The 13,615-nt window shown below is 41.1% G+C and overlaps 1 protein-coding gene across 1 annotated transcript in view; it reads right to left on the bottom strand.

Moving 5' to 3' along the window:
• Positions 1 to 13,615, bottom strand: part of VAT1L (vesicle amine transport 1 like) — a 61,979-nt gene that overhangs the window by 40,023 nt on the left and 8,341 nt on the right. The window contains exon 3 of the mRNA XM_054201382.1: positions 11,234 to 11,449. Within this exon, the coding sequence (XP_054057357.1) occupies positions 11,234 to 11,449 (216 nt within the window). The remainder of the gene's footprint in view (positions 1 to 11,233; positions 11,450 to 13,615) is intronic.

The following is a 13,615-nucleotide window of genomic DNA, read 5'->3' as shown; positions in this document are numbered from 1 at the left end:
TACAGCTTTTATTGTTCAGGATTTTGCAATGCTAATACAGAAGGTGCAGTGTAGTCACTCCCAGTACAGCATGTAGCCTATTGTTCCCAAGCCATCATATTGTCTTACGGTTGCAAGTCAGTATAACAAATACTGCATAGTAAAGCAGACCTGGTTTACCTCTTACTAATAGCAATAATTATTAGTGATTATTTAAAATGCAAGAACAGCTATGAGTCACACTAACAGGTCTACTTAGGCCAGTGCCCCAACCTCAGAACTGAGCAACAGCAAAGGGGAGAAAATGGCCTAGAGCACATACAGGGAAATCATTCTCCTACTGCATCCTCTCAGCTCCATGCTGTAAGCTTATTTTTCCCTATGTTGACGTTTAGACAAGCTTGGAAGAAGTTCTCGCAGCACATAACATGCAAATTTCATGTCATATTTTTGATTTCTGGGCTTTGAAACAAAACCAGGTTCCTTCTAATGCCATGATGAAAATTACAATACTGAAAAAGATAAGTCATCTGCTCTGACAGGTGGCCCCAGCTTCCTCCCATCTACGCAAATCTATACACACATCCTCTCACACACACACAGGTATTCAAACACTGTAAATACTCCCAAGCGACAGTAATTGGAACAAGACAGAAAAAAAAAAAAAGCTTTCTACCAAAACTTGCTTTTGCCCTACTTCATGCAGGTATTTTCCCAAATTCATGCAGGTGTTCCTTAGGAATTCAAGCTAGTTGGGGTAAAATTCTGAGTGGAAGAGTATTTGCTGGCCGGAGGCATGGAGACAAAGGTACTGAAAGGATTCTGCCTTCACGACAGACTTCCAGTTCACGTTCTGCGCAAGAAACTAGACAAGACTGACATGTCTCCCTCTGCCCCAAAGCAAGCGTCCACGAACAACTATCTCACAAGCCCTCTGCGCACAGACCCCTGAGAGAAGCCAAGAGGAGCAGTGTGCTCCTGCGCGCTCACTGTGCACCAGCTACCGGAGACCTTCCACGAAGGGAGACGTGGCCTCTGCAGGCACCTCCGACAGAAGATCTGGTGTCCAGGCAGGAATCCAGCAGCGTCAGTCAGGCCCTAAAGGTCATTGTTTAGACAGGGCTTGGGGAGTCGGAAAGTTTGCACGTTTAAGTGTCTGTAATTGACTTTCCAGCTTCGGGCCCCAGAAGGCTTTACCTTCTCAAAGTTATAACCTCTAATTTCATGAGGCTGAGAGTAGAAGGGAAGCACTGTATAAATACCGAGCCATATGGATTTCAAAAACGATCCTAACAGGTCATCGTTTTACAACCCTGGGTTTTGTTTTAGTCTTAACACACTAACAAATGAAACACAGACTTTTGGTAGCCAAATTCTGCCTCTTGTTGCAACCACATTATTCCACTGGAGCTAGCAGGGTTATACGGATGTGCCCAGAAGCAAGGAATGGCACTGTCATTCTAAAACTACTGACTGATGGAATTCAGCAGATTCTTAGTTATATTTACAGTCAGAAAATTGTAATTTGTAAACTGCATGCATTACCAATAAAGTCATCCATGGATAAACACATTTCTGTTCATTCCAACCAAAACCCTTGATTATTAGTATGTAAATACCAGTAATCAGTGCTTGGGTTTTATTTACGGTAGAGTAATTAGATAACCCTGCACACCCTGGAGGGGGTTGGCATCCTCACATATAATGTTCAATGTAATTGCTAGTAACAATCCTCTGAGCTGAACATTGCAAGAGGACAGTATTATTATTTATATACGATAGCATCCAGGAGTTTCGATTGGTTTCCTGCTGGGTTAGTCAGTAAAGAGCTGCACAGCAAGGCACAGTTTATGTGATCCTTTGGACAGGTACCGATAGCCCCAGAGAAGAGAGCAGGAGAAGGGATACATTCTCATTCTCATTTTACAGATGAGAAATGGAATAGCACAGCAAATTCTACAACCTGTCCAAGAGCTCAGAGAAACGTACAGCAGGACACAGATATGAACGCCGATTCATAGCATGGTAATCCAATACCAAATATAAATGACCTTTTCTTTTTAAAATCATCCACCGTCTTTCCTGGGTTGGAATCCTTAATCTCTTAGGAAATCGTAGGAAAATCCATTCCTGAGGGACCTCATCTCAAAGATCTAATGTCTTCAGGGAGCAGAAATACTGCCCATCTCATACTTCATTTCTCTATAACTTACCGTCTTATTCTGAAGCCCAGGTTTTAGCCTCCACAGACATTGTAACTTAAAATTACAAGAAAAAAAAAAAAACCTGGATTTTATATCTCTGCTTTTCTGAAGTCATTTTCACTGGCCATCCTCTTTTCTCACTTTCTGCATCTCCCAGAAAAACATCACCCATAGTGATTTAGGTAAGTCAGTATTTTATAGTGTATGCTACTTGAGAGAAATTCTGACATTATTGATCTATTCTCTAATTAGTTTTCTGCATTTTCAATCTAACTTGGGAAAATGAGGGATAATGAGTATATCCTGAATCAAAACCACTGAATGTTTAAAAGGTCAAATATTAGAGTAGAAAACATGCTGATTTTTATCATGCAGAAGATGATTAACATCTAACAAACTGACAGTCAGATGAATAGGAGAAATGCACAAAAAACCCAGGACGTGCATAACTTACTCTCCTCCTGACTCAAACTCCTTAGTACACCACTCCCTTCCCCCATAGAGATAAGCTCACCTAAAACCCAGGATCAGAATACTTTCCAGGTTTCTGGAGATATTTAAAGCCTAAAACTGACTCATATGACCAGTCCTTTTATAATTGGATGAACATCACTGAAGTATTTTGAGGCAATTCCACAAAACATTCTTCCACGGCTTTCTGAAGCTCTTAATTTGACATTGACTCTTACTTATTTTTGTGTGAAGTATTCTTAGCATTCGTATTTCAGAAATCTTGGAATAAAGGCTGATATTGGACCTTTCATGCTTTCCCCACCAAAAAAGGAGAAATGAACTCAACCTATGAACTCAAACATTTCACTAATTTCTGTGGAATTCGACTAAGCTCCAAAACAGCGGTGTGGCTACGCAAGTCACTCTTAAGTCTCTTTTCTAATCCCTCAAGTCATCTAGCTACCTCTGGATTAGTAGCCAGTGTTTCAAGTGCTATACGTTTTAATTGCAAGTATGTGAGGCCCTGGTATTGAGAACACCCATAGCTCACAAATGAAGTCTGCAGCAAGGGGGTTGCAGCTGGAAGGAAGCACATCCCCCTCCCAGGCCCGTGGAGGGGCAGGCGAGGTATCCACGCCGACTCCTGTCCCACTGCACGCTCTCCCCGGGAAGCACCCGGGTCACGGGGGTACACGAGCCCTCTCTGGTCTTTTGGATTCCAAAGCCATTCCCCTCCTAAAAACCGCTTGGTGGTAGACTGAAGCAAGAGAGCTTTCCGTCTCCTCCCTGCCCAGACAAAACCACATCATCCCTGCTACCAGCTTTCACCATGGAGAACACACAGATATGGAAACAGGCAGCACGTTATCAGAAATAGCGTATCAACTCTAAAACCTTGCGAGAGGGTGTCTAATTAGATAGGCATGATTTGAAAAATGAAAATAAAACTCTTCACACATTTAATTTTTCATATACGATGCAAATTTCTACATATAAATACAGACTAGATTCTTGCTTCCTGAACCTGTGAAAATTAATAAGTGGCAAAAAATAATTCTCATTTGGACAATTAATTTAACCTTTAATAGGATTTAGCAGTCTTTGAAGAAGACTACTGATCAATTGCTTCACTGAAGGGATAGACGTGGTTACAAAACATTCCCTTACAACAGAATTAATCTCCTTTAAAATATATATATTTTATATACTACTTATCATGCAGAACTCCACATGCTGAGTCCTCAAAGAAATTAACAAGTTGGATTAAAGTATTCTGTGGAAATGTACATCTCCTAATACTGGATTTGCGTAGGAGTCTTGTGTCTCTTTAGCTTCAAAGTCTGTTTGATGGATTCCCTTTCAAGGTATCCTGTCAATTTATAAAACCAGTATGTTGAACCTAATCCACATACACAATTATTACAGAATTTATTATAAATGGATATGCTTAGAATAGTTTTCGTTCCAGTAAAAAGACTGAGACTTCTTTACATTCCTTTGCTTTAAAACCAATCTTTAAACCTGTAGGATTGCAAACTCTCATACAGAGATAACCGCATAAAAGAACAGAAAAGTAGATTTTTAGGAATAAAAAGCGAAATAGACTGTTCTGTGCATTTAAACAATTTCAAACTATAAAAATAAAATGGCATTGACATTTAAGAGTCAATATAGAAAGCACGAATAGAAGAAAACTTACTAATCTAATTATCTTATCAATACTTACTAATTTCACTGGATGAAATACAAATAAGGGGGATAAGTTAGTGGATTTCCAAAAGCGTCTGACCTGATGGCAGAAGCCAGACCGCACTCTGATGTGCGAGCTGTGCACTGAATTACAGCAGTTACAGATCACAGTATACGTACCTTCACCAAAGCATCTTTTTTGCTATTACGTAAACTGAGCCCAGCTTTATAACAGGAGAGAACAAAGCATCTAAAAGATATCACCCTGCAAAACTACATCTATTAGAACCAATAGCACCAGTAACAAATTATCATTTCTATGATATATTTTTGCAGCCCAGAGATGCTACAGCATTTAGAAAAAAAAAAAAATTCAGACTTAATCTTGCACAAGAAACCTGTCTGGAACCAAACGTGAAGAGAATCCACATTTCCAAAACTCTTTGATACCACATAACCATATCTGAAGGTGGTACGCAGTACACTAACATAGCAAGAAAACTGCAAGAGAAGACATCTGCTCGTCTCCTGGCATCAACGAAAACTGTCCTCTGGTGTTAGAAGTCAGACACACAAAACTCCTTCTCCTGAAGGTGTCATTTTTCCAATTACAGTAGAGGAATTTGGAAACCAAAACACTAAGGTGAACATTGCAGAGTGGGCAAACTGAAATGTGATTCCTGAACAACAGTAAGGCAGCATCTGCTACACTCAGCGCACCACAAATCAGTTTTGAAGAAGAGGAAGGAAAAGAAAGACTCATCATGAGACAATGATCTCTCTTACCCTCAAAATCTCTGATTTTCTGCAACAATTAGCAGGGCGTGTTTTTTCCTACCCCCTTTCAAAATTGTGCAACTGAGGTGCATCCAGAATTTGGGACTGAATCTCTGTCTGGTATAAACCTCCTTCAGTTGGGCGGAGCTATGACAACACAGCACAGCCAAGATCCTCGCCCAGAGGATATGTGGTCTATCTGAAAAGGTGGAGCAGCCAAGGAAGAGTTAAGCGCTGCCCATCTGTGACATGACGCAGCAGGGGATTCAGGGAATTCACGAGTGCAGGGCTGAGAGAGGCAAAAAGAAAGAAAGGCCTTCAGAGCCTGCAGCCTGCTTTGGCCAGGGAAATTGCTTTTTGTGCGACACTTGCCAAGCTTTTGTGTTTGATTAATAGATGATGGTCTCTGGCAGCATCTGGAAATAAGACTCAGGCATGGCACTGGGACTCTCCCGAGCTGCTGGGGAAAACACATCCACTGCTTTACAGGCATCCAGCGGCACAGGGCAGCCCAGCATGGAGATCCCCCGTCTGGCTCTAAGTGAGCAGCCTGGGTACTTAGAGCAGCCTAGACTTGGTTACACAGAGCTCTGTGTGAGCCGATTTATTCCCTTCCTCAGGTGCTGGAGATGAAATAAGAGGAAAGCACTTGGGGTGTATTCATCAAATGCAGAACGGCTCTGAACTGCTAATATGGAAATAGCGAGTGCAGTCCTGGGAGGTATCGAATAAAGATTTCAGCAAACCGGGAAGTATTAATGCCACTGTACAGTATGCTGGCCAGGACCATCAGAAGAGCGGAGTAAATTCTAATTATTCGCATTCAAGAAGGACTGACTCAAACACAAGAGTGCTATTTAATGTGCTCCTACCTGCTAGGTGCAGACAGACCTAAATTCAGTCTACCCATACAATGTTTAAAAGGATAAGGGATGCTGTGAGACCTATTTTAAAAGGCTCTGGCTTCCATACCGGCTTACTGCTGCTTTGCTGCCAACCAGCTCAGAGCCTGGGAAATGTGTATGTAACTGCCTGGACCAGCGTTTGCAGGATGACCAAGGAATTAGACATCTGACCTTACAAAAAAAAAAAAAAAAAAAAAAAAAAGCAGTATGAACAAACCAACTTGCTTTCAGCCTGAAAAATACAGGCCAAGGAGAGATTCGATTCTGAGCTTGTTCTAGCCGTAAAGACACCATCCTCCCAAAAAGATCTGAAAGAAGTGCCCCAAGAGGAAAGAATAGCTGATTTTAATTAATGGACAACACCAGCAGAAGAACAAAGATACATTAACTGACCACAAATAAAGTCTGGAAATTGAGAAAGACTTCTCACTGAGCAAGACAGAGCAGAGAGAATTTGAAGGGATGAATACATAGGTAGCTTTTTTAGGAAAATTGAGAACTGATAACCTCTTTAACAGCTGCCTGTGATAGCAGGTGACTATGTTTACTAAGGAGTGCCAGTTCTTTGTCAGATAAAATACCACCACTTCAGTGATTCAGTTTGGAACACATCCTCAAATATTTGCAATTTATGCAAGGGAGACACAATAAAAAAAAAGGGTTCCTGCCAAGCAGTAACCAATCCTGCCAGGATGACCTAAATCTGCTGCCAAGTCAGATTTACCCTTCAAATTCAAACACAAGAGCTGCATCTGTCACTTACTCTGCTTGCGCTTCTTCTGCTGCTGAGCCTGAAAGGGAAGGTCAGATCATGGCTTTGGGATAGCAATTGATGCTCCTTCATGAAAGGCAGCTTAATTTTAGCACCTGTAAGATCAAAATGCTAAAGAATTCGCTGATAATTCTGCCTTGCGTCTGAGGGGTTAAGTGATGAAATTGAAGTGTTTACATAATCTTGGTAAATGACCAAAGTTTTGTGCTCTAAATATTCAGAATTCAAACAAATAAGCAAGTGCGCATAATGGCTGTCTCTCACAAATATGAAACCCCAAAAGAATTAATTTTACAGGCAGGTATCATAGAGAGAGAGACTGAATTTATTAAAGCCAGAACAGAAGAGCCTAAGGATTTTTGCTTTGGGTTTTTTTGTCTGTTTTGGCTTTTTGTTTGGGTCTTTTTTTTTTTTTTTTAAATACAACAGTCCTATATTTGTACTAATTCAACTAATCCAGGATACAGTTTAAAAGTTTACATTAATAATTTTCAGAGCAACTTTATAATCTCATACAAGCCTGTACTGTGACTTGCACTGAATGCACTGACCTAAACAGTCTTCATTTGAAAGAACTAATTGCTCCATGCAGCAGATCAGTCCCAGCGGGGTGCATGCTACTGCTCGGTTTTCTCAGTGTATTTTCTTCAGTCGCCACTTCGCTTCACTTGAAAAAAGACGTGGGAGTATACTTGTGAAGGGAGCTACTCTACTATTGTCTTACAGTCATTTCAAACACTAATTACAGCATTTTACAGTTAAGTTAGGCCAATATATATCCTGCAGTAAGTCATATGTTCTTGACAACTCATATTTCTGAGCATTAATTTCTATGAATGTATAATAGGAAGTTTTTGAAGTTCAGTGTGAGCTGACTTTCCCCTTATTTTAGCAATCAGTCCAGAAGGACACTTAAAACATTTCCGTAGATTTAATCATTTAAACTCCATTTGCATTACACAATTATATCTTTTGCTAATTATTGAACTGACCTGCTACTCCGTATAATGGTTTAAGCAGAAGCGTTAAGGGTCCTGCCAAGCAGAGGCCTGAAAGGGAGCGTATGACAACCACTGTCCTCGTTAGATCTCGGTCAGCAGCAGCTCAAGCAATCAGAACAGAACAGAACGCTTTGCAAGGCATGAATTTCTTGCTGAAGTCCCATTGAATGATGCAATGCAACTGTCAGCCTGTACTTTTCCTAGAAGGCCCCTGAAACTCCTCCAGCCTACTTCACTGTCGAGGTTGAGAGCTGAGAGTCAGTCTCTCTTCACCGCCCCTGTCTCCAGAGGGAAAGAGAGACAGGAAACTCAAACCAACACCAAAGCAGCCCCCTTTCCCAACAACGAAAATCAACAAGCCAGTCCCAGGAAACAAAAGCAAATATAATCTCTCCTTTCAAACCCCTTTTCTAAGCACTGCAGCAGGTCCTCCTCTTCAGCTGGAAGGCTACAATATACCAAGAGCATCACAAGCTGAGTTTGTGGGTGTCCACCTCTCTCCTCCCGGTTCACAGAGGCAAGGTGCTTCCCTACAAATAGCCACATCCCCTACCATGAAGACTGCATGAGGCCCTGACCTTTCAGCTGGGCGGGTGGCAGGGAGGGGACTCATTTGGTGTATGGAACAGGATTCAAGCCTCTGTAACAGAGAGACAGGTATGTCAGACTTTTTTCAAGATAAGTTATCTTGGTACATTTCCTTTTTCTCTACATCAGCTTCTGATGTCCCCTGGAACTTCTGAGAACAAGTAAACTCGCTTATCTAAAGCATCCTGTCAGACATTAAAGGATACTGTCACACACTAATCATACCCCAGGCATTGATGGGAAGACAATTGCTATAGTTACCTCACTACCAAAAATATCTATAAACAAAAATAAGGCCACATAAACAAACTGAGGTAATAAATAAGTAAAGGTCCTAGAGAATTTTCCCTGACTCAATTTATTGAAAAAGCTGCAGGATCCTCCTAAAGGGGACTGTGGAGCCAGAACAAAGAACCTCACAAACATTTTTGAAGCAACAAGTTCTTTTTCATAAACTGCCTGAAGCAGCTAAAATAATGATCTTGCATAATGAGAAAAGAACAATGACAAACTTCTAGTCCCACAGGGAGCCTATTGTCTCATTAAAGTGTTCTGGAATTTCTATGACATTTAGAAACAAACTGGACAGGTTTCCCACTCACTGAAAGCAGGAATGGGCCTTCTATCTATTAAAGCAACAGCACAAAAAATACCTCTTCCCATAGCGAATTCAGTGCCGGTTTTCTGTTTTATTAACTAAGAACTTTGTGAGAATGATTTGTTTGATTGAGGCTGTTAAATTTTTCAGAGGATTAACAGCCAGATTATTAGAGCAGTTTAAAGAGTAACACAGACCCCTCTGAAATCTCTGTCTAGTTAGCAGAAAGGAAATAAGTCCATGCATCTCCAGAGGCATGTTTTCCCTGTAAGACCTAGCATGCAATGGGAGAAGTCTTTCCTTTCCAATTCTAGACATATATATCCTTCCCTTGGAAGGAACAAGGGCCTGCATAAGGCGTTCTCCCTCAGCGTCCTGTCTCCCTCTCACGTACAGTCCCCCCAGCATCATACACCGACCTTTATCAGTTATTGGCCAACTTCTCTGTTCTTCCTGCATCTCTGGTCTTTCCCTTGGAAACCCTGTTTTATTTAACTACTTAGCAGGTGATGGATCTGGTTTCTTCTTGTTCTCCTGGCTGCCAACCAGGACCCGTCCTTCCTCCACCTTCTCTCAGAGAAGGCCCACAAGCAGCCACAGCAGAGGACCAGTCAAAAGCTGCTCATTGAACAACTGTGATAAAAAGAGAGGCAGCCAGCAGCTCCTACAGGAACAGCCCAGCACAGGGGCTGGGCACTAGTGAAGAAGACCACGTGAGAGTTGGTAGAGCATTAGCAGTGCTTCAGGAAGAAACGGAAGAAATAACAGAGGCGAGAGTGAGGTTAGAAAGAGGAAGACAGAAAGAAATAAAGAAATTTAGCAAGGACACTTTATCTTAATAAGGAGAAGCAGCTCATTTCCTTTAGATATGTATATATGCGCAGGGATTGCCTTTGGGTGTTTTGCTAATTCTGTGTAGTATCAGCTGGGTAAATGGCCTTACAGCTAAAGCTGAGCCTTTGATTCCTGGAGAATATACAGTCCCCCTGAATGTGTGGCCTCGTGTTGCTTTAACGGTCCTGAATTCCACACAAAAAGATTTAATACTAAAGAACAATAGTCAGCCATAATGCTCTAGGTTGTACTGTGCCGAAGCATAATACGATTATAAATTCCATTCATTTACAGAAGTATTCCAAGAGGACCATTTACTGCAAGTAGGATTATCGTTAGCTAAAAATACTTTGTACAGGGAACTCATGAATGTATTCCTTTGATTACAGACTTCTTTTATATGTGAACCTGGAAGAAGGTCTAAGGGCACAGAATTAGGGATAAGGTGTTTGGGACTGCCCACCAGACCTTAGTAAACAACAGAATATTAATTTAGCATAAATAAGGCATAATAGGAAAACAGAAGAGGTACTCCAACCTGAAATGCTGAGATCTGCTCGTGTTCTCATGTTGTAAAATCTGTCCTGTGGAAAAGGACTGCAGAATTTCAAATGTAAACGCACGCCCCTGTCAGTATCTTAATATTTTGCACAAGCTTAAATACTTTCCAAAGGAGAGAGATTCTCCTAAAATATAGTTCAAGGAACCGGTAACACAAAATGCTGGGTTTTTCTATTTCATTGTATGACCTGGTATTCCACCAAACTCATCTTACTGTTGCTTTGCCCATGCAACACAACGCCTCCTTACTAATGATCCAAACTATGACCTGCAGCAGCTGCCACTGACTGAAATTCAGCATTTGAATATTTTCCTCAGGCTTGGCATAAGAATTCTTTTCATTGCTCTCAATCCCTCTACAACAAAGGAAAAAAAAAAGAAAAAAAAAAAAGAAAAAGGTCTTTCACAGAGAAAGCATCACACACACTCACACATGGTATTTGCAGGAGTATTCCAAGAGGGCCACTTACTGCAAGGAGGATTACAGTTACCTACAAATACCTTGCACAGGGAGTTGATTTATTCCTTTCATTACAGCCTTCTTTTACATAGAAGTACAAGGTGCGTAAGTTCAGCAATGCAATGTTTGGGAAAACACTTCTGTCGATCTCTGACAACCGACTAGGGATTTTTGAAGGGTTTTTTGGGTAGAATTCATTGTCAGAACATTTTTATTTCACCAAAAGTTCCTGTCAACCATTGACATCACCATTTTGATGGAAAAACAGATGCAGTTCTTCCCATCACAATCCCTCACACAGGGAAGTCTGATACCGAATCACACTGCAGGGTCTGGCTCATTTCAGAAATGGAGATGCACGAGACTGCCTCAGTTACCTGGGGACAGGAAAGTAATAGAAGTTCCAACTTACCACCCCACCTCCTGCCGAGTGAACCAGCACAGACATGCCTTCTCTTAGGTTAGCAACTTCAAAGAGCATCATGTAGGCAGTTACAAAGTTCATGGGAAACGCAGCAGCTTCAGAAAAACTCATGTCATCTGGGATCTTGTAGACAAACTCTATTGGGGTACATACAACTTCAGCCCATGCATTGTAGTTTACAAAAGCCATAACTCTGTCTCCAATCTACAAAAAAGGAAGAAAACAATGTTGAGGATATGGCTGCAATTGAGACTTACAGGAAAAAAAAATGAATAAAAAAGGAAAAAAGACTATAATCATATTGATGAGATGCATGAAACAAGCAAAATTACACCTAAAATAATTTTCACTTTGCTTTCTCAGTCTTCACATTAATTTAGAGATCCTTTTCCTCTCTGCGGATTGAGATGGGGAGGCCTCATATTCTGGTAGACAGAGCACATGAAAGGGCTCGGAAAACACTCATTTAGAAGATAACACCGTCTGTATCCACCCTCTATTTTTATTACCTTAATAACTGATTCTACCAATACATTTCCATGATCGTCATTTCCACAACCACGTGTCAGAGCAGAATTTGATCCTGCAACTTCAAATAAGCCACCCCAAACATCAGAAATGCAGCTCTGGATTCTGAGGCAGTACGAAGCCTACAAAGTGACTTTGGCAGGATTTAAAGGAGCAATGAAATATTCTCTTTGAAGGCGACATTTCTCTACTCAGTTTCTTTGGAAAATATACAGTAGTGAAAGGGTATTTCACTAAAGGGAAATAAAGATTTTATGGTAATATTAGACACAGTCGGTTGCTCCTAGGAACCTTTCAGAGGTCCAGGCACATCAAATTCATACGTTTGTATAATGGCCTTCACTGCAGCTTCAGGTTTTTAAAATGGAGATAGTGACTCCCCACAGATGGACATGAATAATAACCAGGGAACTGGAGCTCTGGGGCTCCTGCCGGGGTACAGCCAGACCTGGAAAGCAACACTCATGTAAAATTAGAAATTGGTCTGCTGGGGCTACTAGGGACAGCCACAGTGAGCAAACGTTTGGCCAATGTATTAAAGCCTTCCTAGGCATGACTCTCACAAACTCTTGCTAACAGCTTGTCACCAGCAGCCCCTACACATATTTTACCTTGTCTTAGACCTCTTTGCCTTTCTATAATACAGCAACAAAAATAGCATCCTTAATCATGAAAGGAGCCACAGTATCAGAAATAAGAAAGGAACAGCACCAAACTTCAGGAATTCCTGTTTTAACTAAAATGAACAGCAGCTGTCCCTCTAAAATACCTTTGATTATCTGCCTCATATTCTCTCTCTTACATTCTATTAATACCCAATAATGCCTTAGAAATACTACAGGTTGTTCTTGAACAATTTCAACTATATTCCACAGCAATGGAGTAAAGCACAACAGTTTTGCCTCCAGGCAAACGTTTATAGCCCAAGCACATTCTGGTCTCCTGAGTACTTGTCATCACTTTGACTTTGGGGTATTGTGGGTTTGCTGAAAGCTAAGGTGCTGCTGACAGTTCTGAAAGGTTTGTCTCTTTCAGGATGAGGATGCTGAAACAGAACCGTCATTCCACTTTCAATGAAATGCCTCCTCCTTTTGAAAAACACATCCAAATTAACAATGCCTTGCTGGTAACCACTCTGTGGTTCCCTTTGGCTGTTAGAGAAGCGTCTAAAATGTAAAGTCTGCTAGGATTAATTAGTGAAGATGTTAACGTCCTTGCAAACAAACATAAATGATTACCATAAATAATAGACAGAAGTCCCTGTTGTTGATTCCCAAGGGTTTTCTTGGTAATAAAAAATACCATATTTTATGGCAAACACTATACAGAGCCTAGACATCATGTCAGATTAGGCCTTAGCTCCTGAGAATCATCCCCACAACCAGAGAGATCAGGCCTGATACATTTCAGCTCAGCTTTTTCTATTAATGGGAGAAGGAATAGGCATTACACCATTATTCCATAAAAAAGGCTGTCTTTCAATGTAAAATATGTTCTTACACATTGCTGTCAAAATGGACTGCCATTCAGTGCTGTCATTTGTCATACAATAATGCAATCGTAGCAAGTGAAGACGACAAATGGCTGGCAGTATCTCAGGTGCAGTATCTCGGGCAGTACAGGCTAAGGGCCAGTAAGACACACTTTTCTAGAGCATGAAATGCCCACGGCTTTAATGTGACTTGAACTGGGAGAGATCTACAAAGGGAAAGAAGGTCAGGAGATGTAGGGTGCAATCTCTGCCATTCCTGCCACTGCTATGGACAGCGCTAACAGCATATGTCAAGAAGACAACAAGCATCTGTCATGCTCCTATTCTGTGCATGAAATCCATAAAGACAT

Source organism: Rissa tridactyla, chromosome 4 (genome assembly GCF_028500815.1).
Source record: "Rissa tridactyla isolate bRisTri1 chromosome 4, bRisTri1.patW.cur.20221130, whole genome shotgun sequence".
NCBI lineage: Eukaryota > Metazoa > Chordata > Aves > Charadriiformes > Laridae > Rissa > Rissa tridactyla.
This window is presented reverse-complemented; position numbering and strand designations above follow the sequence as displayed.